The sequence below is a fragment of the Canis lupus genome, chromosome 24 (assembly GCF_048164855.1).
Source record: "Canis lupus baileyi chromosome 24, mCanLup2.hap1, whole genome shotgun sequence".
Lineage (NCBI taxonomy): Eukaryota > Metazoa > Chordata > Mammalia > Carnivora > Canidae > Canis > Canis lupus.
Genome location: NC_132861.1, coordinates 31,750,261 through 31,776,396, shown reverse-complemented (window position 1 = coordinate 31,776,396; position 26,136 = coordinate 31,750,261). Strand labels below are relative to the sequence as shown.

Genomic DNA, 26,136 nt, shown 5'->3' with positions numbered 1-26,136 from the left:
AGTGGGCTAACTAGCACAGGTGCAGATTCCATTCCATGTGGCGTGCCACGTGTGCCCTCCTGCAAGCAGGCACCAAGGGAGGCCCTACGTTAAGACCCCCACAAGCCCCCCACATCATAGCCTCCCCTGACCTATGGAATCAAGGACCCAGTTCTGAAGCAGCGGGGTGTTGGGGTTGGGGTCAGAGTGCAAGACACTTCCGGAACAGAGCCGCTACCTCTTAAACTCTGCTCTTCCACCTTCTGCCTGAGAAGGCCCCCGAGGCAGGGGGCAGGCCTGAGCTGCTGTTTGTATGGGTGGAGCTTGTCGCAACACTGTTTACCCACCTTTGCCAGGGCCCAAAGCCCCTCGGGGTATGCGGTACATCAGAGTCAGCCCTGAGCAGAGGGAGGTCACTGTGCTCCCGTGCTGTGTGCTCCGGGCCCTCGCTCCACCTCGTCCCTGCAGCCCGCTGCCCAGTGCTCTGTCCCTGAGGAAGCCACAGTCAGCCAAGGCCACCGACCCACCCCTGGAGCCATGGTAGGCTAACGCCGCACAGCCCGGCAGGCTGCGTCCAGGTTGCGCCCATGAACCAGGCAGGGGAGGACAAAATTAAGTCAGGTCTGGGGCTGCGGTGGGGAGGCCACAGGGACCCTCTTGAATTGGACTTGAGGCTTTAGGGGTGGCACTGGGGTGTTGGGGAAAGCTTGGGAGGTGAAAGTCCGGGTTGGACTCCGGTGTCTTCACTTGATTGCTGTGTGTGCTTGGGGAAGTTACTTCACCTCTCTGAGCTTTGGTTTCTGCTCCTGAAAAGGGCAATAATGTTACCGCTTTCTCGGCATTATTATAAGGTCTAAATAAGGTGTGATATATAGAGGATCTCAGTACAGTGCTCGATACACAGGCTTCTCCCTGGGGCTCCCTGCTTGGGCTTCGAGGCCGGGACGGCTGCCGTGGAGTCTCCCAGACCTGGCCCTCCCTGGCAGGAGGAGCCTGGTGGGAGAGGTGAGAGCCAGCTCCAAGGCCTCTGGGCCACCAGGCCAGCTCAGGCCACCCCTTCCCCAGTCACCCCCCAAGAGGTGCCCCAGACAGAGCAGGGGCCAGGCGCCCTGAGGCCTGCCCTCTCAGCCTCCGCCCCCGACCCCGTCCCTTCTACTAAGAAGGGACACACGGTTTCCCGTGCCATCCGCCCCCGTGGCCGCGAGTGGTCCAGGGAGACAAGCCCTGCACGTAGCTGCTCAGCTTCAGAGCCGCCGACGCGTTCCACCTCCCCCCGGGCCCTGAGCGGTGACCGTGACCGGGCGAGCAGCCTGGCTCCGCGCCCTGGCCGCAGCCTCCCAGCCCACGGCGGCCTCAGCCCTGGCCACCCGGCTCTTCGCCCCTCGCAGGTCCACGGGTACAAAGGAGTCAAGTTCCAGAACTGGGCCAGGACCTATGGCTGCTGCCCAGAAATGTACTTCCAGCCCACGTCCGTGGAGGAGGTCAGAGAGGTGAGTGTCCCTCCAGGGCAGGGAGCGGGGACTTGCTGGGCTAGGAACCCCCCCCACCCCCCAAGACGCACCCCCTTCCCAGGATCGCTGGCCAGGGGAGAGCCCCACGAAGGGGGCTCCACTCCGGGCTCCTGGCCCCCACCTCCCCTGCTGCAGCTCCGGGTTACAACCCACTGTGCCACCAATGACCGTCAGCCTTTCACTTGCAGCTCAGGCCTCTGCTCGGGGCGCAGAGCTGCCGGCGACTGCCTCCTTGGGGGTCTCGGGCATCACAGACCGACACCCCCCGAACTCCATTCCCAGTGTTCCGGGGCTCTTTGGTTTCTGACTTCAACGTCTTTCTATCCCTGTCTCTGCATCGGGCACCTGGTCACTCAAACTGGAAGCCAGGAAGCGGTCGCTGTCTTTTCTCTACCCCCTTTTTTAAAAAAAGATTTTATTTATTTATTCATGAGACACAGAGAGAGAGAGAGAGGCAGAGACAGAGGCAGAGGGAGAAGCAGGCTCCCTGCGGGGAGCCCAATGTGGGACTCGATCCCAGGACCCTGGGGTCACGCCCTGAGCCAAAGGCAGACGTTCAACCTCTGAGCCACCCAGGTGTCCCTCTTTTCTTTACTCTTATCTAACATCAGCAAGCCTGGCCCCAGAAGTTTCCAGAATCCATCTCTTTCTCTTCAGCACGGCTGCCACTTTCCATGCCCAGTCCATCTCTTCCTCACCCACCATGACCTGCGGTGGCCTTGTCCTGGGTCTCCCTGATTCAATTTTTACTTCCTTGGAATGAAATTTCCTCATCAGTAAAAGTAGTCGTCTTAAAATATAAGTTGGGTTGGGCTACTCTCCTGCTTAAAGCCCTTTAGAGGCTCCCTATTGTTTGTGGAATAAAACCCTAGCTTGACTCCCAATGCCATGTATCACCTGGCTTTGGTTCACCCTTGGTGCATTAGGCAAATCAAACCTTTTCCTACCTCAGGGCCTTTGCACTTGCTATTCCCACCGCCAGGAATGCCTGTACCTTCACTTTTCACAGGACTAACTCCTTGTCATCCTTCCAGTCTCAGGGTAAAGATGAGCTCCTCAGTGGATTCCCAGACCACCTCATCTGCAGTATGGCCCAGTGTTCTCTGTCTCCGCTCCTTGTTTGTTTCCTTATTGCAAATTTATAATCACCTACAATTATTCTGTTTCACAGCTGAGTAAACTGAGGCTAATAGAGGCTTTGTAATCTCCCACATTAATAAGGATCAGAGCCAGGATTCACACAGGGATTGTCTGATTCAAAGCTGGGGCCCAGGAGAATGAATAAGAGCTCCACTTACGGGGAACCCCACTGCCAACAAGGGGGAAGTGAGGAGCATGCCTGGGGAGTCAGCAGAGGGATCAGGGGTGGGTACAGACATGCCTGGAGGGGATGAGTGGACCGAGGGCAGAAGAGGAAGGTTGGGAGGGTGGGATCAGAGGGCCTTGAATGCCGAGGTAACTGGCTTCCTTCTGAGCTGAGGGAAAAGCTGGAGGTATGCCGATAGGGCCGTATGTCAAGGCCGTTCCTAAGCTGTGTTGACCTACACAACTGAATTCCTAGCAGGCTGAGGCCACTGCAGGCTGACATTTCCCTGGAGGGCTAGCAGGGTCCTAAATCTAGGTTGTGTGGTCAAGGGGGCTCATGCAAGATGGTGTTAAACAGACTTCATTGTTTTAGAGCCTATAGTGTGGAACGTGCCACAGGCACGGTGGGTAGAGAAAGGAACTAGTGAAGACGAGCCCTTCCCCATCTCACTTCCTCATCGAACCCCTTGTGGTACCTATTGTACGACGAGTGTTCCGTGGACCAGATGTGAGGTTTTTGAGCAGGGACATGCAGGTGAAAGGGAATCCGTTCATTTAAGTGAGACCATGTGTTTATGTATTCATTCAGTGATCACTAGAGACTCGTGGGGCTGGGGCTGGGGTAGACACAGGTACCAAGTCAAATTAAGCCACTGTCACCCCCAGGAGCCTTCATTCCAACTTGGGAGGCAGCTGAGCCCGGGTAGGCCAAGAGGAGGAGTTGGAACCTTATTCTGAAGGCACTGGGGTGCCCTTGAAAGCTTTCGTGTTGGGGAAGAGAGTGATCAGATGTGCCCATAGAAGAGCCTCCAGCTGAGGTGGGGAGAGCACACAGGAACCCCCCATCCACCCAGGATGATTCCTTGGTTCTCCATCCTGTTCACTTTCCGGCCCTGCACTCCAGCTCTCTTTCCCAGAGTGGACTGCACAGCAGCCTCCAGCCAGCCCGGGGCCTTGGAAGCCTGGTGGGTGTTGGGGGGGGGGGCGCAAAGCCTGGGCGGCCCACCCCCCTGCAGGTCCTGCAAGGTCTCTGGCCACCTCACCAAGACACCCCCGAGCTGGGCCTGACGCTGGCTTTACCTTGGCAGGTGCTGGCCCTGGCCAGGCAGCAGAACAAGCGGGTGAAGGTGGTGGGCGGTGGCCACTCACCCTCCGACATCGCCTGCACAGATGGCTTCATGATCCACATGGGCAAGATGAACCGGGTTCTCCAGGTACTCAGAGCCTCGGCTCCCCCCACCTCTGCTATTCTTAGGCCCAGCAACCTCAGCCTCTATCCCAGACCCCAGGGGCCTTAATTTTTGCCCTCAGGCCTGATCCCCTCCCTGTCCCTGAGTCCAAAGTGACAGCCCCCAACCGCACCCCCCACCCTGTTTCTGACCCGCTCATGATCACCCCTTCACAGAGCCCTGGGCCTGCCCACGCTTCTGGGCAGGTGTGTGTACCTCCTTGTGGCCCTGAGAGGATGGGCCTCCTCTCTACTCCCGAACAAGAATGGCAGGTCAGCCCCCCAAAGATGGACTCACAATCACAAATCCAGGAGGACTTACACTTCACTGGTTTTACATAAGGGGGGACAGGATCAGAGAGGACGAGTGCCTTGCCTAGGGTTACACGGCCGATCAGTAGCAGAGCTGGGCACCATCGCAGGAATCTGACCCCAGCCCTGTCCATGCAATTCAGCCCATGCTCGGTGAGTGCCCCCCGCAGGCACCGGCCAGGGAGCAGAGGCCAGACAGGTGCCCGCACATTAGGAAGACTCCTCACCCGACAGGGCCAGCTCCTTTGAGCTCTAGTTTTGCCAAATAACCTCCTGTCCACCCAGCCCTGCTAGCAGAGGTTCTGGGGTTCTTCTCTCTATTATTTCCTTCTTTGCTCAGGCTGACAGTCTCCATTGTGTAGAAAATGCTCTGGTCAAGATATCAAGTCACAGCAGTAATGAGCTCTGATTGCTAATTAGTGAGGATTGGGCTCCAACAGTCTCCTTCCTGTGAAAGGAGAGAATCTGCTCCTACCTCCCTGCGCTGCCGGGGATCTTCTAGTGCCTCTTCTCACACAGGGCAGGAACCTCCTGTCCTCTTCCAGTCCTCAGTCTTTGCCTCAGACCTCCCCGGGGGAGAATAAGTGGGGAATCTGGACTCCCATCTAGCAAAATCAAGCCCCTATAGGATTAGATCCTTGTCAGTTGGTGACTTTGTGCGGCTCTGGGAATCCCACCTTCCTGGTCTAGGCAGGGTGGGGTTTGGGGAGAGTGCAGTTGGGGCGAACCCCTTCTCTTCCCTGCTCCTCATCTCCCTCTCTTGTGAGAAGAAGGGGTTACAGAGAATACCCTAGCCCCCAACCCCTTATCTGTGGTTTTGCTCTGGGGGTCAACCACCATCAGAAAGCAAATGATCCTCTTTCTGACATTATCAGATGGTCAATAGCCTAATCCTATGTCACAACTCCTAAGTCCTTCACCTCACTTCATCTCATCACGTAGGCATTTTATCATCCCACATCCTTATGAGACGAAAAGAGGCTGAGCACAGTACAGTAAGAAATCTTAAGAGAGAGTTCATGTAACTTTTGTGACAGTATATTGGTTTTTTTTTTGTTTTGTTTTGTTTCTAAAGATTTTATTTATTTATTCATGAGAGAGAGAGAGAGAGAGGCAGAGACACAGGCAGAGGGAGAAGCAGGCCCCATGCAGGGAGCCTGATGTAGGACTCAATCTCGGGACTCCAGGATTGTGCCCTGAGCCGAAGGCAGGCGCTAAACTGCTGAGCCACCCAGGGATCCCCTGTGACAGTATATTGTTATAATTGTTCTAGTTTATTTTTAGTTAGGGTTGTTACTTTCTGTGCATAATATCTAAACTTTATCATAGGTATGTGTAATAGGAAAAAACCATAGTATATATAAAGTTCAGTGTTATCTGTGGTTTCAGGCATCCACTGGGGCAGTCTTGGAATGTATCCCCTGTAGATAAGGGGGGACGGCTGTATTCCCAGAACTCCAGCAGATCCAGGGCCTGCCCACACCCTCTTCAGCTGCCTGCAGCAAGTGGTGGCTTGAGCCGATCACAGGCTGGGACAGACAGGTTCATATTCGTGGCAGTATGACTGTTGGGTGGGGACTGGGTTATAGCCTCCCCACCACCACCACCTGTGCTGGTCTCTTGCAGGTGGACACAGAGAAGAAGCAGGTGACTGTGGAGGCCGGCATCCTCCTGGCTGACCTGCACCCACAGCTGGGCAAGCACAGCCTGGCCTTGTCCAAGTAAGAACCACCTCTCCCTTTCCTGGGGGGCTAACACTGCTCACTACCCTCTCCTGGCCCCGGCTGGACACTCAAGGATCTGATGGGAGACAGAGAAATGCTTCCCAGGGTGCACCCCCTCCCTTTCTCTGGACCCTTGTTCTTCCCCCATGGAGTACTTGTCTCCCTGTCCCCCACGAGTTCAGGGACTATTGTGTGATAATAGAAAGAAATAGGCCAGAGATGGGTCAAGTCTTTAGTACCAGTCTTGTAAAGGGGCAGGAAAACAATGGTTAAATTTTTCTTAAAACTTGCAATAAACAACTGCACAGACCCAGACAGAAGGGTCTGCAGAATAAGCACGGTGGGACGGAAGAGCATGCTGATTGAGCTGCAGGACTTGCTGGTATCCTATCTCTGTCTGTATTCATCTCTCTATCCAAACGTGGTGTCAGGGACTGCTCAGTTTAATATCAGAGGATTTCCATCGAAACAGGTGTCAAATACAGCCAAAGGATTGAATGTCTAACTGTAGAATATCAACCATTGGAAAAAGATGTGACAGGTGTTTTGGATATTGGATGTGGATATCTCTTTGCAGCTGGAAACTGCACCCATGGAAGCCTGTGGTTTGTTTTCAAGTGTGGGGGGTCCATTTGCCTTAGCTCTCTTACCACAGGCCCTGGGGCAGTGCTACACATTTTCACTCTGGAAACCTATCCTATCCTGTTCCTGCTTCTCCAAAGATCATGGCAACTCCAACATTTGTGAGGAGACTACCATGTGTAGGCCCTCAAGAGGCAGGGATGAATAAAACCCCAAGGAGCACCTTGCAAGGAGCAGACTAACACACAAAATGATAAGCATAATAAAGGACGCTAGGTTCAATGTCAGAGAAGTGTTCAGGGCCCTTTGGGGCTCTCAGGGGGCCCCAGGTTCAGCCCTGGCAGACAGGGGGACGAGTGCGAGGATAGGAATCAGGGAGCCTGCAGGAGGGGCCCCTGGATTGAGTCCTAAAGATGACCAGGCATAAACCAGAGAACAAGAGGAGAGAAGGGATTCAGGCAGAGGGAACAGCATGAGTGAAAGGCCAGGAGGGGGAGAGCGTGCCGGGCATACAGGGGCCTGTGAGCAGATAGTGGGACAGAACCTGTGGCCAATGATGACAGGAAGAGACATGTCCTATTGACTACGGGCATCAGCTTCTGGACTCTGAAGCATCTCTGTGCCCCGTTCATGGTGCGTCTCCGTCCCCACCCTGGGGACCCAGTCCTCAAGTGGCTGTCTGCATGGGGCCCTTCTGCCACTCAGAGGGAGTTAGGGTGTCCTATCCTGTGTATCGGCGGAGGGGAGCCTGGGTGGACAGCTCCGAGGATGCTGTGGGCACTCCAAGGGTACCTGCGGCTGGGGGGGCTGAAGAGGCAAGACCAGAGCTGAGGCAGGCCGCATGCTGGGTGCTTGACAGGTGAGGGATATAAGCCTGTTTACAGATGAGGAAACCGGGGTCTGAGGCAAAGTGGCTTACCAAGGCCACACAGCTGGAAAGTTCTGGAACACTCCACCACATGGTGAACCAGAGGAGGCCGGACAGCAGCATGGTGTAGACCCCAGCTCCAGAGGCAGATGGCCGAGGTGCAAATCTTGCTGCTTCGACCTCATTCCCACTGTTCGCCCAGTTCCTTGGCCCGTCTGGGCCTCAGGCCTAGAAGACGGGTCTGAGAGCAGGGGTTCGGAGGCCTGGACGAGTTAAAGCCGCCCCACATGACTGCTCAGTCAGCGTCCGCTCGCGCTTACCTTCTGGCTCCGCCGGCGCCTGCCTCACAGGTTCCAGAGGCGACCTTTCCCCTGGGCGGGCTGTCTCCGGCCTCTCAGGGCCCAGGCTAAGCCTCCCTTCCTTGACCCTTCTCCCCCAGGGCCTCGCTTTAATCCAGTTTATTCCTTTTCACGAGGTGCTGGCAAGCCTGTTTCCTGTAGTGGCCTGGTAAAGTTCCTGGAGACGAGGAGACACCCTGCAATCCCATTAACCACCCCCTCTGTGGGCACTGAGCTCCTTCCCAGGTTTCCACTATTCCTACGTCATGCCGTGATGAACAGCTCCGTGCTATACGCCTTTCCACATGCTGGAGGATTTCCCTAGGGCAGGATTCCATGATCCTCTTAACATTCTGGTATTTTCGGGGCACCTGGGTGGGTCAGTCGGTCAGGTGTCTGCCTTCAGCTCAGGACATGATGCCAGGGACCTGGGATTGAGCCCCGCGTTGTTGGGCTCCAAGCTCAGTGGGGAGTCTGCTTCTCCCTCCACCGCTCCCCTAACTCGTGCTCTCTCTCTCTCTCTCTCTCCCCTTCTCTCAAATAAATAAATAGTCTTTATTTTTCAAAAAAAAAAAAACCATCCTGGTATTTTCCCAAGTAACCCAGCAAATGTGGACAAAGAGACAAGACTAGACACAAAGGCAGTAGTGGGGGCGAGTAAGGGGAGGCTGGAGAGGCTTGGGTTTTTTCATCCTCTTCCTCTTGCCAGGACAGCCTCCGGGTCTCACCACCTCCCTAGGAAGGTCTGAGGCTAGACTGACTTTCTTTCTTTCTTTCTTTTCTTTCCTTTTCTTTTCTTTTTTCTTTCTTTCTTTCTTTCTTTCTTTCTTTCTTTTTTAAAGACTTTATTTATTCATGAGAGACACAGAGAGAGGCAGAGACAGAGGCAGAGGGAGAAGCAGGCTCCGTGTGGGGAGCCTGACGCAAGACTCTATCCCCAAACCCTGGGATCACGACCTGAGCCAAAGGCAGATGCTCAACCACCGAGCCACCCAGGGCCCCTGAAGCTAGACTTTCTAATCACTGTCTTAACCACGGGGCTCCTGCAGCGACTTTGGGAGCCAGGCCCCGCCTGCCGCAGGGGTCCTTGCTCTGTGCTGGGAGCCAGGGGCTGCGAGGTGGTGGGCACACCGCCTCACCTGCTGAGCCCACCTCTCATGTGGGCTGAACTATTGTGAAGATATTGGGCAGCACATAATGCTCCCACCCCTTGGCACCGGGGAGGCCTTGAGTAAACATCCCTTTCCTTCTCCTTTAAGCCAGGCCTGAGATGTCTCAGAGGATGATCCTAAGAAGTAAGACTTCTGAACACCCTCTCCCTTGACCCTGAGATCCGGGCACACGTCTCTAACTCCTGCCCCAGAGCACAGGTCTCCAAGGCTCCCCTTCAGGACCCTGGTCCTCCTGTGCGCACGCAGTGCTGTTAGCATTCCTCCCAGGGCCCAGGACTCTGGGCTGAGAGATGTGGGCTTATCCTGGGGGCCCTGAGGAGCCCCTGACCGTTTCTGAGCACGGGGATGACACAGCCGCCTCCCCCTTTGCTGACAGCTCAGGGAAGCTCCAGCCTTCTCGTACCTTCCTGGGACAGCTGTGTGAGCCGTTTGAACCAGGTCACTCCCTCAGGGACTTTGTGGGCCTTGACAGGCTGCGTTGAGAGAGGTGTTAGCAGGAGCATTTGGGCGTTTGGTTGGTGGAGAAGGCATTGTTGGCGGGTGGAGGGCAAAGGAAAGGCATGTTCTATGCAGCAGAAACCCCAAAGTCAGCAGGCAGCCCCCCTCAGACTCGAACCATGCCCCCTACCTGCTTACCGACAGGCCACCGAGATGGGGAGGCTGAGGCTCAGAGAAGGGAAGGGCCACCAAGTCAGACAAGCTAAGTCGTGGTACATTCGGGGCCAGAACCTGGGCAAGAGATGAATCTACTATTCTGCTCCGAGGGGCTTCGTACTGCAACTGCAGGGGGTACGGGGTATGGTCCCAGGGAAGCCTAACGGGTCCCTGTGTTCCTCTCCCTCCCTCCTGTTGAGCCCAGCCTGGGAGCTGTGTCAGACGTGACTGCGGGGGGCGTCATCGGGTCCGGAACCCATAACACAGGGATCAAACACGGCATCCTGGCCACCCAGGTGAGTTTCGGCACCCCCTTCGCCGCTCCACTGACTGGCCGGAGTGGGGGGGTTGGGATGGACACCTCTTCACGGAAGCTCCTGGGAAATCAGGGGCTCCGTGGGCAGTGTCGGCTCAGCTCCACACAGGCCTCAAAGGCACCCCAGGCCCCTCTCCGACAGACACTTGGCAGGTGCCCTCCAGACACACTATCTCCACTAAACCTCATTCATCTCCAACAGACACAAGTGTGAAGGAGCCATTGTGCATGTTGAGGCATCCCTGCCTCCCAGGAGCCTCCTGGCCACCCTGTGGAAAAGGGCAAGCAGGCCAAGAGTTTCCATCCCCATTAAAAGTTCTGAGCCAGGAGCCGGACAGTGCAGGACAGGAGGTCTTTCCGGGTTAGCAAGTAGGGGAGGAGCCAGGACAGGAGCTGGGGCCTGGGAGGGCGTCCATCTGCACCTGACCATAACACTGAAAAGCATTTCTTAAATTTTATGAGAGTCCGTTTTGGGGAACTGGTTATGAACACAGATTCTGGACTCAGATCTGGGTTCAAGACCTGGCATGTACGAGGCATGCGCCAGTAGGCAGGCTATTTAGCTCCTCAGGACCTCCCTGTTTTCATCTGTAACTTGGAGAGAATAATCCTCAACCCAGGAGGAGTAAATTGAGATAATAAATGTTAAATACGTGGCCGAGCCAAGGACAGTTCATGATTTCTGTGTCAGGAGCCGTCCTTCGGAGGGTACACCTCTTTTTACCTTTCAATATCTGGAGGGGCTTCCTAACAGGCCTGGCTGTGCTGCATGAAGCAGGGTGCTGGCCTGCACATGGGGAGGCTGGCTGCTCGGCGGCAGGGACGGAAGAGATCCCTGTGCGTGGGGGGCACTGCACAGTTCACCTCGTGTCCTCACCTGCAGGGCCTCATCTGTACTCTGGGCCGTGGGGCCTCTGGCCACTGGAGCTAAGCACTGGGGCTTGGGTTTTGCATCCCGGCTCTAGCAGTATTGTCTGTGTGACCTGGGCCAAGTCTCTACCTCTGGCTACCTCAGTTTGCTCACCTGGAAAATGGGGATGGTCAGAACAGCAATACATCTGGGGTGTTAGAAGAGCGGACAGTTAGTGCTCAATGAACACTCGTGATGGGTTTTGCATGTAAGACAGGAGCTTGCAAAAATAAAAATAAAAATAAAAAATAAAATAAAATAAAATAAAATAAAATAAAATAAAATAAAATAAAAACAGGAGCTTGCAGCCTATGCTGTAAATGAAATTTCAGGATTGCTGAGGATGGGATCACACGGATCACTTGAGTGTCCCCCAGTCTACCCAGCTGTATGGCTGTCTCCTGAGGTGGACAGACACCCCAGCAAGCATTGTCTGAATGTGACTTCTGGGGACTGGGTCCCCTGTGCTCCAGTCTCAGAGCAGCTCTGAGATCAAAAGAAAATGGCCCAAAAGCAATTTCTAAGAGACTTTTTTTGTTTGTTTGTTTTGTTTTGTTTTCTCGACCACCAAGAGGGAAACCTAATTCCCCTTGTCCTTAAAACTTCACTTTGCTTTCTCATCAGCATGGTGCACAGCCTCTGGTTTCTTATCCTTCTCCCCTCCCTCTTTCTATTGCGAAAACCCCACAGAATTCTCCAGGCAGGCAAGGGGCAACCCGAGGGCAGGGAGTGAGCCAGGAAAGGGGATACCAAAAAAAAAGGGGGGGATACCATCCTAGGGCACCCATGCTAATCATGCTCAACCGCTTCCACAGGTAAGAACTGTGGCTGCAAAGCATGCTGGGTTTTGTGGGACCCGGTTCCCAGCTACTCAGAGCCCTTTGTGGACGCTCCATGACCCCCTCAAAGCTGGGTTCACTGCCCAAGGAGCCCAGTGATAACTGGGAGTGACGGGTAACACAACAGCCACCCCCCAAGATTAGGCCACAGTCCTGAGAGACTTTCCAGGGCTGACGGGTGTTTCTGAAAAATGTTCAGCAGAGTGTGGAATAATTCTGAGTGGCCACAAATCAAACTATGCATGAGATTTACTGACCCCTTTTCTTAGGAAGCTCAGCTGAGCCCCTGGAAAGGAGTGGGAAAGCCCCACTGTTTTATTTTAGATATTATGCCAATGGCAGGGAGCAAGGAAGGGACAGTTGACATCTTCGGTGCCCACTGTACACCAGACCCTTAGCTGGATACTTCACACACTGTCTCTGAGATAGTTATTGTCCTCGTTTTACAGATGGGAAAACAGAGAGGTTGGATAACATGCCCACGGTCACACAGCTAGTAAAGCAGTGCCTACCTTTATTTGTTGCTGGATCCTGCTGAGGGATTTCACCGGCCAATTCTCACTCACAGCCCTGGATCTTAGACAAAATCTGGTTTTTAATAAAAATCATTCCGATGTCCTCACTCCTACAGATGGCCATCGTGCCCCATTTCTGCCAATTTCTCCCGTCTGGTCTTGGTCACTGTTAATCAGAATTAGTTCAGCTTTCTCTGTTCTCTCACCCCGAGCACCCAGCCTCCAACTACACATGTCAAAAGCAATTTCTATCCGAATTAGCAGGTAGTGGAGTGTGGAGAAGTACTTAAACGGGCGATAAAAGAGGATTCCTCTGGAAATGGGGGCCAAGGGTAAGAGACTAGAGTTAATCGTCTGTTTCCAGCTGAGTGTCCCACCTCTTACAGAAATCCAGGTTTCTAATTAGGTGTGGCCAAGCAGGAGAATCTAGTTCCTGAGACAAGTGCGTCTCTAAAAGAAAGCATGGACTTAGCTTGCTCCCAAGAGGAGCAGCCAGCAGGGAGAGTCTGCAGGGGACCCCGGCCCCTGGGCTGTGCTGGGACAGTGGGGACAGCCCTAGCTCAGATGCACGCACATCTTGCCTTCACCTTCGAAAGATAACTTTAAGCAACACCCACAGCTCTTTGGAGCCCTGTCTCATCTTCAGTGTCCTCTGGGCAGAGGGGAGCCTCGCTGCATCCTGACAGTGAAGTCCACAAATGAGCAAGATAGTGGTGGGAGGACTAGCCTCTGGGATCCCATGGACTGCTTGTAAGGGATGGCCCCCTCACTGCTGAGGGCTGATGCTGCCCAGATGGAGCCTTCCTTTCCCCGTTGCCCTGTGGCCAGGGCATAGGTGCTACCTGGCCTCACTTCCAAAGACAAACAGGGCAGGGAGGGCCTCACCTGGAGTCTACAGGACATGCCCACCAGGGTTCTGAAGTGTGACTCTTCTCCCACTACTAGGTGGTGGCACTGACCCTGCTGACGGCTGATGGGACCATTCTTGAGTGCTCTGAGTCTAGCAACGCAGACGTGTTCCAGGCCGCGCGGGTGCACCTGGGCTGCCTTGGAGTGGTCCTCACCGTCACTCTGCAGTGTGTGCCCCAGTTCCACCTGCAGGAGATCTCCTTCCCCTCGACCCTGGAAGAGGTACTGGTTTCTTGCTCACCACCACTCAACTTCAGAAGACAAATGCAGGATAGTGACAAGTAGACCATGCTCTACTGATGGCCCCTGGTGGCTCTTCAGGCTCCCCGAATAGGGGAGTGGGCTGACCTCTCTAGCACTTCCTTCCTTGGCCCAAGGATACTGTGGCCAGGTCCCTTTCTGAGCAGGGCAGTGAAGCTCAGAGGAACTGCAAGGGGTTGGCAGAGGTATGGGCAAAGAGGGATGGTAGTAGGTAGAGACTTGTCCGGGGAGATATGGTGCTGGCACGAGCTGACTGCTCCTGGGAAGGCATTAACTCTCAACTGCACTGAGCCATAGAATGTGCCCAGAATTCCCTTTATAATGGCTTCTTCACAGCCAAGTGGGTAGGCTAACTCAGTCTGGCTGGCTGCCCAAGGTCTCATGCAAGGGATGTGGACCTAGATGATGGAGGGCAGAAAGGATGACTTCTGATTGGTAGCAATGTTTTGGGAATGAATGAAAAAAGCATGTTGGTTGGCTGGCTGGTTGAATGGATGAGTGGGTAGATGGATGGATGCACAGATAGATGCGTGGGCGGATGGATAATCAGATGCACAGATGGATGCATGGATGGATGGGTAACATGCAGCCCTCCTGAAATGCCTGGAAGGCAGGATTTATGCCTGGTAATCACTAAGCTATGGGACTCAAATCTACGGTTCCAAGTTCCTTGGTCTTTGAGTTCCTCTGTGGTCACCTTATCCTTCAACATGAGTAGACCCTCTGCACAGTTAGAATAGTCAGTGATATAAACACTACTGACCCAACATGGTTAAGGTGGGATTGGTGATCAGATTGGCCTGGCCTTCTCTACTACTTCTAAGCTATGACCTTGAGCCCATTGTTTGACCCTGTTAATTAAACCCTAGTTTTCTCATCCAAAAAGAGAGTTAATAATATCTACCTTAAAGGATTGAATCTGAGGATTAAATCAGATAAATTAAACATATCAATTGTCTAGTTCAGTATTAAAATTTGCCCCCAATGGCACCTAGTCAGTGATAAAAGGAAAATATTGTTATTTAGAACCAGGTCTAAAATCCTTAGAGTTTTTAATGCAATGAAGTCACAAGGCAAAGGCCTTGAATCCAGAGGGCCCCCTACTCAGAGCATGGTGTCGGGTGGAAATTTATTCCCAGAACTCCCAGTTGGTGGCAAGAAAGTGATTCCACACAGCTCTGAGGGATATAGCATAGATCCCTGGAGCACAAAAACTGAGTCTGATGGGTTGATAATTGAGAAGTAAACTGCCTGATGCCTTGGCCCAGGAAAGTAGGATGAGTTTGGGACAATGACATTTCATGGAATTGTTTGGCAGGGAAAAGGTGTGGCTAAGGAGTTCCATAAGGGTCTGGCCAGAGTCCCACATGACTCTGCTTAGAACCAGCCCAGACTCTGAGATCTTTGGGACCACCTAGGCCTGCCTCAACCAGCTACAACCTTCTAGACCAGTGCTAGAGGGAGGATCTAGATGCTTTGTTCACTCCTAGTAGGGTTCAGAAAGCATCCTACATTCTGTCCATCATCAGGCATGTTGATTTTGAGGCCTGCTTTGGGGTCAGCATTTGAGACTTATATAACTCTAGGGCTAACTCCTAAGGCCATCGAATAGCATTCTGAGCATCCACTGCAAAGATTGATTTTTTTTCTGTAGCCGTCATGCCTCTAGTATTCTCAGACTTATCCTTCTGTACTTCTTAGAGGGATGACTACTCCATCCTGGCCATTCAGCAAGGTGTGGCAGGGACCCCCACTGAGATGCCACCCATGCACTCTTCTCAGGCTTCAGTGGGAAGCCTTTCTTCTCAACAGATCCAGGGACAGACTACTTCTCTCCTCCTTGGCAGCTACCACCATCCATCCTCTGTACCCTCCAGGCTGTCTTGTCTCTGGACTGGCTGCAGAGAAGATAACAGATCCTCCAACTTCCCTCATCTCTGATGCTTCTGAGCCAAGCATTTCAGTCTTCTTCAGCCAAAGGATTTTTAACAGAAAGAGAATTACAGAAATGTGTGCAGGAGGAGGTTATAAGGATAGATCATCTCGGTTCCACTCTGAGATTAAATCATATATGCTGATGTGGCCAACGAAGGCATGTAGTCTTGAAGCTGGGGCTCCAGGACCAACAGACTAGCCAGCCTGCTCCAGGGCTTGACACTGAAGATGGCAGCCAATGCAGATGGTCTGGTCAGGAGCTAAAGAAATAGTTCATAACAACTGTCAAGTCCAAAGGGAGCCTTGGCAGAGAGCTTTGACCAAAGTCAGTTCTGGGAGGGAGATTTGGAAGGGAATGAGGTTGAGTGGGCATAGTCTGGAGAGGTATCCAAGGGGCTGAAATACATAGCCAAGTCCACTTTTTTTACGGCACAAGTGTAAGAGATATTTAAATGCAGAACCAATAGGACCTGACAGCTGAGTGTGGGGTGAGGGACTAGGAGGCGGGAGGCAGAAATGGTGCTACCGCAGAGGTGGAGAATCCAGGGGGCACAGCAGGTGTGGGGAGTGAGATAATAAGTTTGGGAACTCAGATTTGAGGTGCCTCAAGTGGAGGTATTGGAGGGCAGCTGGCTTTGCAGATTTGGAACTTAGGCAGGAGGCAGAGGCTGGAAATACAGATTGAGGGGTTGTATTAGTCTGCTCGGGCTGCAGTAACAAATAGCATGGACTGGATCAGGATTGGTCCCTTGTGAGGACTCTCATCTTGACTTATAGATGGCCATCTTCTTGCATGTCCTCACATGGTCTCCTGTCTATGCATTTCTGTGTCCTAATCTTTTCTTATAAGCACACTAGTCATATTGGATTAGGGCTCACCCAATGACCTCATTTAACCTTAATTACCTCTTTAAAGTCTTTGTCTCCAAATATAATCTCATTCTGAGGTATAGGGGATTAGCACTTTGATATACAAATGTGTGATGGTTACAATTCAGCCCAAAAGAGGGGTCATCAGCCCCCTAGGTGATCATGAGGTAGGCAAGACCACCTAGAGAGAGTGGGTTTGAGTGACAAGGGAGTGTATAAGAAGATGGAAAGAGTGTCACGAAGGAGACCAAGGAGGATGGGTCAGAGAGGAATGAAGCCAATGAGGAGAGGCAAGGACAGAGTGGTCAAGAGTCCAATGCCATGGGGATTCAGCATATTGACTGGTCTGGTCATTGGGAGGCTGTAGCCTTGGTGAGGATGGTTTCAGCAGAGCATGGGGTAGGTTAAGGGATGGATGAACATCACCAACGGGGAAGGGAGATGGGCAGCACAGAACACTTTGAAGCAGAAAGGGGCTGTAATGTGCTTTATTGTTGAATCTGTTTTCCTGCCCCTCACATAAGTCAGCACTTATTAATTGTGAAGCTGAAGGTTTTGACCCAGAGATAAAAAGATTGCTTCTTAAAAAAAAAAAAAAATAGATTGCTTCTTTTGCCAATAGGATTGGCTACCAGATTCCTAGTAGGATATTGTAGCTGAGTCTCCTGATACCTGGTCCTCTTTCTACTCCTCCTCTGACCCAGCTGAGATTGACTAAGATTGATTACAGCCAAGTCCTGGTTCTAGTGGAGCCTGATCTCAGGCCATCCTATGGCTACCCTAACATACTGATGCATGCATGTACACACACACACACACACACACACTCACACACACACAGAGGCTGGCCTCTGTGTCAGTCCAGAGCTCAAGGATTTTTTTTGCCTCCAATTTACCTCAACAGGGAGACTTCTAACTTAGAAATGACATTCTTGAAAATTCTAAGCGACTCTAGGCAATCTGCTATGTTCTTCACAAAGCTTCCAACTTCCTTGATTTTGAAAGGCTGTGATGACACATGAGAAATAGCAGTTGCTATCTCCTCCCCTAAAAGACAAAGTAGACACCCACATGTACACACACACACACACACACACACACACACACAATTACACAACAATAAATACTCAACAGGATGTAATGAAAGGTCTCCAGGAAGGGAGGCAGGACCCCCTGAGGTCTGGCTGTGCAGCTACCCTGTTTGAATAGCGTACCCTGCTACCCTAAATGAGCAAAGCCCTCACATTTGGGGTCCCTAGTTTCTTTACCTTTTTAAAAGTAGGGTCAAAGTAGATGGCCCTTAAGGCCTTTCTCAGCCCCAACATTCCACAAGTCAGTGCAGCGCTTGGATGTGAAGCTCTCCTCTCACCTCCTTGCCACACCCTGGAGGCAAGGGTCATCTCTGACATTATTGTTTCTCTTCTTTGGAGCATCTGGTGAAGTGCTTGGGCCCTACCCCCAGAAGAGGCATGAGCCCAATGGAATACTCCCACTGCTCCCATAGATCCCAGCTCAACAGAAGAGGCAGCATGGAACAGGAGTCAGCAAGCCCTCTGTGGGTCTCTCCCTTTCTGTGAACTGGCAGCTGCTAGTCCCCCAGTGCGACAGAGCCAGCCTGGCTCTCTAAGAGGCCCATCATCAGCTTCCATCAAACCCTGCCGACAGCCTTCCTCACAGTCGCAGGCCATAAACAAGGACTGCCACAGAGGGTTGGTTGTATTTGCAGCCCTGTGATTTATTCCAAGGGGTGTATGCAATAAATGGCCCAACATTCAATTTGCTTTTGCTCTTTCCACTCAAAGCAGCCTTTAAAGGGCACCTTCAAGAGGCTTTGAATCCTTAGGAGGAAGAGATAAGTGGATATAAAAGCCACACGACACAGACCTTCCTCCCCTCAAAGGAAACAAACCCATGGAAGAGGAGGAAGGATCAGAAAATCATTATTAGAGCAATTTCTCATCCTTGCTTGACCTGGGATATTTTCCCTCTAATCTAAAAGGAACAATAATTGGATGTAACCTTCAGGGGGCATAAAGTTTTTGAGAACCAACCGGAAGACGGTGCACCCTCCTGTTCATGCATTGGTGCTGACACCTGGTTTCTTGCCATTTAAGTTCCTGGCAAACTGTGCTACCCTAAGTGTTTGCCTCTATGTCTGGGCTGCTCCAGGATGGATGCAGTTCCCCAGCATCCTGTCCCCTTTGGACATGGGCTTGTTCCTGATGGCCAAACCCTCCAGGTTGGCTGGTCCTGAGCTACAGGAAGACAGGACAAAGGAGAATGACAGTTGCTTCTTGCACATAAAGGTGTGTTTGAAGAGCCAGCTACTCTACCATTTTTCCCTTATTTGTCCTTCCTTTAGTTTTCTTCTCTTTCCTGCCTTCCATTTAGCACGTGTTTATGAAATGTCTACCATGGATTTTCCAGCCTTGAACTTTGAAAGAGCCCAAGTAGACCTATCATGAGGGATGCGATGTAGAGGGAATATTTCTCCAAGTCAGACCCCCAGGTTTGAAGCTGGGTTTCTCCACTGACCCTGTATGAGTCTGGAGAAGCCTCCTCACTTCCCTGAGCTTGGATTCCTCACCTGTGTGGTAGGGATAAGAGCTCCGCTGTCCCCATGGGATGTTGTTGGTGAACTGTCAGCCCCTGCTCTTCTTTATAGCCTCAGAGAGGAACCCCTAATGCCTCCTCCCTCTGACTTTACTCATAGAGAATATTACCTATTGACACCTGCTCTGTGGATAGATCCTAGCATCTAAGTCAATGCTGTACTTAACAGGCTAAGGGTGCTGGTCACTCTGTTTTGCTCATGAACACTGTCACCAATTCTTGAAATGTTCCCTCTCCTTTTTGCTGCTCAGTGATTAGTTTCTGGAGGGCAAGGGATTTTATCTAAGGCTTCTTGCTCCCCAGCATCCACAAAATATATGACAGTGCTCAATACAAGATAACTCAAGGTCAGTTGATCAGCAATTTATTAAAAATCCATCCTTTCTGGGATTTTCCCCTTCTCCTCCCACCCATGCTATGTGGTGGTCCATCTCAGATACAAGTCTGGGCTTCCCATTACTGATTCTCTTAAATACATTACAACATGATTTCTGAATGCTGCTCAAAGCTATATGAGGGGTAACAGTCATTCCTTGGCCCCAGGGAAATTTCAATCAGTGTTTCTAGATGCAGGGAGGTAGGGCAGGGAAAGATGTCCAGTTTCATGGTGCTAAGAAAGGGGCAGCCTTCATGGCTTTTCTCACAAAGTCTCAGCATTTCAGACTCTTGGAGTTTGGTTGGTATGGAATCACAGCCAGTTAGAAAGCATGAAGATTTTAGAAATTGTTTTCAACCTTTTGCCCTTTATGCCACCCAAACCATAATGAGATGTGATGAGTACAGCTGCTTGCTGCATCAGCCCTCCTGCAGCGCCCCAGGAAGCAGTACTGATCCTAGTGTGTCACTGACCTTGTCATCAGCAGCCAGATGCCAGCCACTCCCTGGGGTGGCTGTCCACCGATGCTGAGCAACATCCCAGCCATGGTACTGGGAGCCTACTACTGACAACCCTGGTAGCCAGTTCCCAAAAGCCAACTCAGCAGTGTCACAAAGTCTAAATCTGGGGGGACAGAACCCTCTATACTTCATGCCAATAGTGTGCCAAGGAAGAGAATCCTCTGGAACCCAAAGGGTTGTGGTAGAGCGCCCAGAAGACACAAGTCAGATGAACGAAATCCATAATCCTATGGATCATCTCCTCCAGTTAGGAAGGTTTGTAGGTCCTAAAGGAGACAGTTTAATTTACAGTGGGGTGGGGGTCATTGTTCCACCGTTCAGCAACCACTTGGTGCTAAGTTAGGGGCCACAGAGAGTCTAGAGCTTGATCGTGCATGGTTCATGCCTCTAGAAGCTTATAATTTTATGTGGGGGGCCGGTTAGTGGAGGTCTAGGGGTGGGGAAGATATACCTTGTTTCTCTAATGTAGGGAGGAAAACAAATGATTGGTGTCAGCAGAGAGGCACAAAATGTAATGGAGGGTTGACTCGTCACTCCATTCTAGGTAGGAAGCTAGATTCTCACTAAAGCTGAGAAGGGCACCATTACTTCTACTACTGGGATTCTGGGCAATGCAGTGGGATGGTCCGGGATGCCAAACATGAAGAGATGGGGGGTTTCTCCTTTACAGTGTCCCAGCCCCATCCTCCAGGCAAATCCACCAGGCTGTGTTCCTGGCTTTCCCAGGGGAAAATCACTTCTGCCCAGAGGCTTCCCAAATAAGAGTCCTACAGACCATCACCCTGTCAGGATGGAAGCAATAGTGACAGGAGCCCTGGGATTTCATCCTGAGCTTTTCCTGGGCCTTTAGCACAGCAGTAAAGGCCTTCAGCTCTTCAAATAAGGAATGATAGGGTACTCCAGCATTTTCTGTGCAATGCATTGTTCCAGCAGCTCTAAGGCAAGGGGTTGTAGGCAAAATATGTCTTACTGCCCATTTTTGTAAAAATTGTTATTGGCACACAACCATGTGCATTGTTAATGTATTATCTATGGCTGCTTCCATAATACCATGGCAGAGTTAAATAGTTGCAACAGAGACCATATGGCCCCCCAAGCCTAAAATATTTCCTATCTGGTTCTTTACAGAAAAATTTTGCTGATCTCTGCTTAGCAGGGGGAACCAAAGCTGGATGAGATAGGTCCCTAACCTATAAGAGAATGTTGCCCAGTTTCAGAGATGGATGCTTCCATAACTACAGTATAATTCTGGGATGGATGCAATATAAGTAGAAGCCACTTTGAATGGGAGGAGATGGCTTTATGAGGAGCATTTGAATTATATACATCTCAATTCAGATAAGTCACTTTTAGGGTGCTCAATGGCCACTTGTGGCTGGCGGCTGTTGTATTGGACAGTGTTTGTGGACAGAGGTCCCAGCATCTGAACTAAGTTTTGTGGGCTCTATTTTGTAGGAAAAAGAGAGCTTATGGGGATTTCTGATCTTGCTTTGGATGTTCTCTGTAGATGTTGTCTACATGATGATGAGAAAGGAGGCATATTATGAGGTCAATGTAAGAGTATAGATGACAACTAAGGGGGATGTCAGCAGTAGGTCACAGGAGAAGGAAGACTGGGAAGACATTTGCAGAAATACAACAGGGTGACCAACAGATTGGAGCTGGGGTGGGGTAGAGGAGAGTTAGGATGACAGCCACATCACTTGAATGCAGCAATCACCCACCCATCCTTATATCCCTGGCTGCACCATGCACTGGTTAGCAAACCTCTTTGGACAAATCTCTTGGATACTGTATTGCCCCATGACTGGATCCAGCCATTTGTCTATGCTGGGTACTAAATTCCCCATAGTGCATTTGGTCAGTAAGCGTTTTTTTTTCTCCTGTTTTTCCTGACACTCTGTCCTCCTGTACGCACATGTTGACCTTACAGCTTATAAAGTGCTTTCAAATCCATGATTTCCCCTGCTCCTCACAACAGCCCTGGAAGGAAGGAAGGAAGGAAGGAAGGAAGGAAGGAAGGAAGGCAGGCTAGATTAGTGTCTTCATTCTACAAATGGAGAGATGCTACCCAGAGGCCTCAAAGGACTTTCTGGAAGCCACAGCTAGGGACTTTGGAAGGAATAGGACCAGTACCCTAGATGTGTGTGTGTTAGTATTGATCAAACCCAGAACCAAAAGTGTTCCTTGGGTACGTGCCATGTGACAGCCACTGTACGCAGAAGCTTTGATGTAGATTATGTCATTTCATTGCACAAGTGCCCACATGTTATTGGTGAGAAAACCAAAGCTCGGGTACATGGCTCTTCCAAGGCCATGCAGCTGGTAAGCTGCAGACCAGGACACAAATCCAGAATTTACTTTAGGACCAATGGTGCTTTATCTCAACCTCCCAGCTCTCTGTCAAACCCCCAATCTGTTTACCCTTGTCCTGTATCTGCTTGACAGGTTTTAGGAAGATATGATTTGTTCTGTGATGTCATCTCCAAGAGTGCAATGATGAGCCATATTAGAGCAAGATTCCTCTGTTCATTTTATTAAGGACCTACAATGTGTTAGACATTATGGGGTTAAAGGATGATGATGATGACAATGTGGGGGTAGCAACAGCAGCTGCTTAACCTGTACAGTGTTCATGACACCATTGTAAGCACTCTCTAGGCATTAGTGCATTTCATCTTCTTACCAATCCTGACATGGGTATTGTTATTAGTCCCATTTTATAGACCTGAGGCACAGGGATGTTAAGTGCTTTGCCTAAACTCATATAGATAGGAATTGTTCAAGTCAGGACAAATAAGAAATCATTTCTATCCTCTGAACTGCTCGGGGAAGGCAACATGCAAAAGAACCATTTCAATGTTCAACATATTACAAACCACGTTCCATGTCATTTGACAATGTTGGAACAATTTTAAGTATTTTCTCTTGATGGGGAAAAACTGAGGCACCCCCAAGCTTTGAATTCTAGTACTTCCTCACCATTATCCTGCAACCAACCCAGTTTTCCTTTTCTCTCTCTGCTGACGTCAGGTTCTTAACAACTTGGATGGCCACCTGAAGAAATCCGAATACTTCCGCTTCCTCTGGTTCCCGCACAGTGAGAACGTCAGCGTCATCTACCAGGACCACACCAATAAGGTAGCAACAGGTAGCAACAGCTACCTTATTCCCATCCTCACACATAGCCTGCAGTCCCCAGGATGGCTGACATTTGTCATTGTCCCAATGATCAGTGAGGTGTGACAGGGAAAGGAAGAGTGAACATCACTGAGCATGAGGATAGAAGCAGAAAAGGCAGGAAGGTGGAAGGAGGAAGGAAAATTGGCACAGTAAAGGTCCAATGTGGCCACAGGTAAGGATGCGTAGGAGGAAGGTCAAGGCACAGCCCAGATGTGGGACAGGGGAGCAGAAGTGTTGGCAGGACATGGTAGGATAAGATAAACTACCAGGCACCTGGGCTATACCTCAAACCATCTAATACCCTCCACCACCCCCAACTTTCCCACCCCCAAGTGGACAGGTGAAGAAACCAATGGTCTTGTCCCATGTCCTTAGCAAATGGGCTGCTTCTCAGCAGAACACAAAGCCATCACTCAGGATGAATGTTCATGGGACAAGTCAGGCAAAAGCAATGACACTCATTGTGTGTTAGAGACTGGCATGGGGTCCATAAATGGTGGTCGCTGGACACCTGCCTTGTAGACTCAGAGGAGGAGAGACAGATGCACATTGTCTTGTGCAAAATAAATACGTATGTAAATACACATGAGATGAAAGAGTCATGAGAATTGGCTGTGTCACCAAGAAGTGAGGCTTTCAATTGTCCTATTTTTGGGGTCACCCCCCCCATACACACATGCAGCCCCTCCTGGGACTACATCTCCCTCTAAGGGGACACGGTGACGCATAGATCAGAAAGCAGCCACTGAATTCTACTCCAGAAACCAATATTGCACTGTATGTTAACTAATTAAAATTTAAATACGTGTTATATATATGTACATGTATAGTGATGAAAGCAGCTGAGCTCTGGCCCTGCACTGATCACAGATTCTTTTTCCCAGCCCCCCTCCTCTTCCGCCAACTGGTTTTGGGACTATGCCATCGGATTCTATCTACTGGAGTTCCTGCTCTGGATCAGGTAGGAATGCAAGAGTACTTTCTTCCAGCATCTGCTAAATGCTGTTGAGGATGCAGTCCATCAGAATAATAATACCCTGGCCTTTATGCATGGAAAATGGGTCTGTCTCCTGGGTCTAGAGCAGGGATTTTTGACCCTACCTGCACATTCAAATCACCTAAGGAGCTTTTTTAAAAAATACCAGTGCCAGGCTCCACTCTCTGGCCCCCTAGTGATGTAAATCTTCCCATATTCTGTTTGCTGCCTTCCCAGCCTAAAATCTGTGCTCATGCTCAGGCCCCGTGTTGGCCCAGTAGACATGTAACTCTGAGAGATGGGGAAGGTTTCATGGGGCCTTGAGTGGTAACTTTGTCACCAGCCAAGACATGGGATGGCATTCTATAAAATTTTTTGAAATATTTTATACATGTAAAATAATATTAAAAACATATTTAAAGTATACAGAATAACGTCATAAGCACCCATGTGATTACCACCAGCTTAAGAAATGAAACAACCAAAATAGCAATAGATGAATTCAAATAAAAACAAAAAAAAAGAAATGAAACAACAGGAGTACAGTTGGAGTGGTCTTTGTAAAGTCCCAAATCACAGCCTCCAAGGCGTCACCAAGAAGAATCGCCACCCTGAACTTTATGCTTATCATTCCCTTGTTCTTATTTATAGCTCAGTTTTACAAATCCTGAAATAATAAATGTGGTAGTCCAGCTTCGATAATGATAATTACCCATGTTGATATGCACAGCTGTAATTACTCATTAGTCACTATATGCATGATGTATTTGTCCATACTCAGATATTTGGGTTGTTTCCGAAATTTTTTTTTCTGTTATAAATGATACTGTTGTGAGCATTCTCAACCATTGCTCCTGGTGCTTTTATTTTGTCTTAAGTGAAATTTGTGGGTATTTTTTGCGTACTGTCCTGTAGAGTTTTATTTATAGATTTTGAGCAATTTGTTGCAACATCTCCCTGTTTGTGTTGTCTTGCATTTTTGTCGCTTTTAACGTGTAGATGTATATAATGTTAATGTGAAAATTAGCCACCTTTTCTTTTACTTTGGTACTTCTGTGTCTTATTAAGAAATCAGGGCATAAAAGCCCATCAAGGGTGGCACCGCAGCAGGACCTACAGAACAAGCTGAAGTTCTTGGTGGTCCTGGACACGAGTCTGAATCCCGGCATCTGGGAAAAAGTTGGCCTTCGCCAGGGCAGGGGGGCAACAGGTGGCACCACTTGGGACCCACGTTGGGGTGACTCACTGCCTGGAAGGTGTTAGGAGAGTGAACACAAGCCAGGACTTACTGCATCCAAGCAGGGATGGGACAAGAAGCCATGAGTAAGCCCCACTGGGAGCCACCGCTCCAGCAGATTGTGGATGGGAGTGAGGGTGCAAAATGCCCTGTCAGGGGCTTTCTCTCCAGCTTCCATCACAGCCTCTCAGCAGTTTTACATGTATGTCTCTGGGGCTTGAGCCCAGTGAGCACCCAAATAAATTGGGCTCTAAACCACAGCTGCCAGTTCCGGGCCCCAGGTGGACGCTCTGTGGGAGCTCCACAGCTTCTGAGTTCAGCCCCCATGGCTCTGGCTTAGCTGCTTCTGGAAACTGCATCCACCCGGCTCCCCCAACCCTGGCAGTTCTGCAGCGCTCACTAAGCTGTGTGCCCAAAAGTGAGGGAATGAAAAGTGAATAACAGATTGTGCTTGGTGGTTTAAATGGCTGCTTCATGTAAGACTCATAGTGTCCCTGCAAGGGCAAGGACCCTGTCTGTCCCATCACACTCGGTCCTTAGTGTCCCAAATAGTGGCTGGCACCTAGAGGTGGCTCCTGGATAACTGTGTAAGAAATGCCAGATGAAAAGCCTGACGCCTGTCTTTGAGGAGTTCGTGGTCCACTGTAGGAGTGAGGGTGGTGGCTGCAGCTGACCAGCACAGAAAGGCAGACTGCCTGTTGGGAACAAGTCCCTGGAGGGTGAGCCAAGGCCAGGGCCGAGCTCAGCTCCTGTGGTTAGAATAACCCTCTCCCAGGGGCCAGTGGAAGCTCCACCGCAGCCAGTTGGCCTCTGAGACAGCAGAGAACATCTACCTTGAAACAGACAACATCCTTCTCCTGCCCTGCCCCTGCAGCATGCACCCAGGTACCCTTTCTGAGTCCCAGGAAACTCACCAGCTTGGGACCACAGGAGGAGCATGAGCTGTGGATTCAGAAGAACACGGACTCTGGTCCTCACCCCTTCATTTTCAAGCTGTGTGAC

The 26,136-nt window shown here is 50.7% G+C and overlaps 1 protein-coding gene across 3 annotated transcripts in view; it reads left to right on the top strand.

The window, feature by feature from the left end:
- Positions 1-322: 322 nt before the first annotated feature.
- Positions 323-26,136, top strand: part of LOC140615975 (L-gulonolactone oxidase) — a 31,761-nt gene continuing 5,947 nt past the window's right edge. For all 3 annotated transcript variants that reach the window (XM_072796185.1, XM_072796184.1, XM_072796183.1), the window contains exons 1-8: positions 323-519; positions 1,368-1,469; positions 3,884-4,009; positions 5,962-6,056; positions 9,879-9,969; positions 13,199-13,384; positions 22,772-22,879; positions 23,806-23,882. In XM_072796185.1, coding sequence (XP_072652286.1) covers positions 517-519; positions 1,368-1,469; positions 3,884-4,009; positions 5,962-6,056; positions 9,879-9,969; positions 13,199-13,384; positions 22,772-22,879; positions 23,806-23,882 — 788 coding nt within the window. In that variant the 5' untranslated portion in view covers positions 323-516. The remainder of the gene's footprint in view (positions 520-1,367; positions 1,470-3,883; positions 4,010-5,961; positions 6,057-9,878; positions 9,970-13,198; positions 13,385-22,771; positions 22,880-23,805; positions 23,883-26,136) is intronic.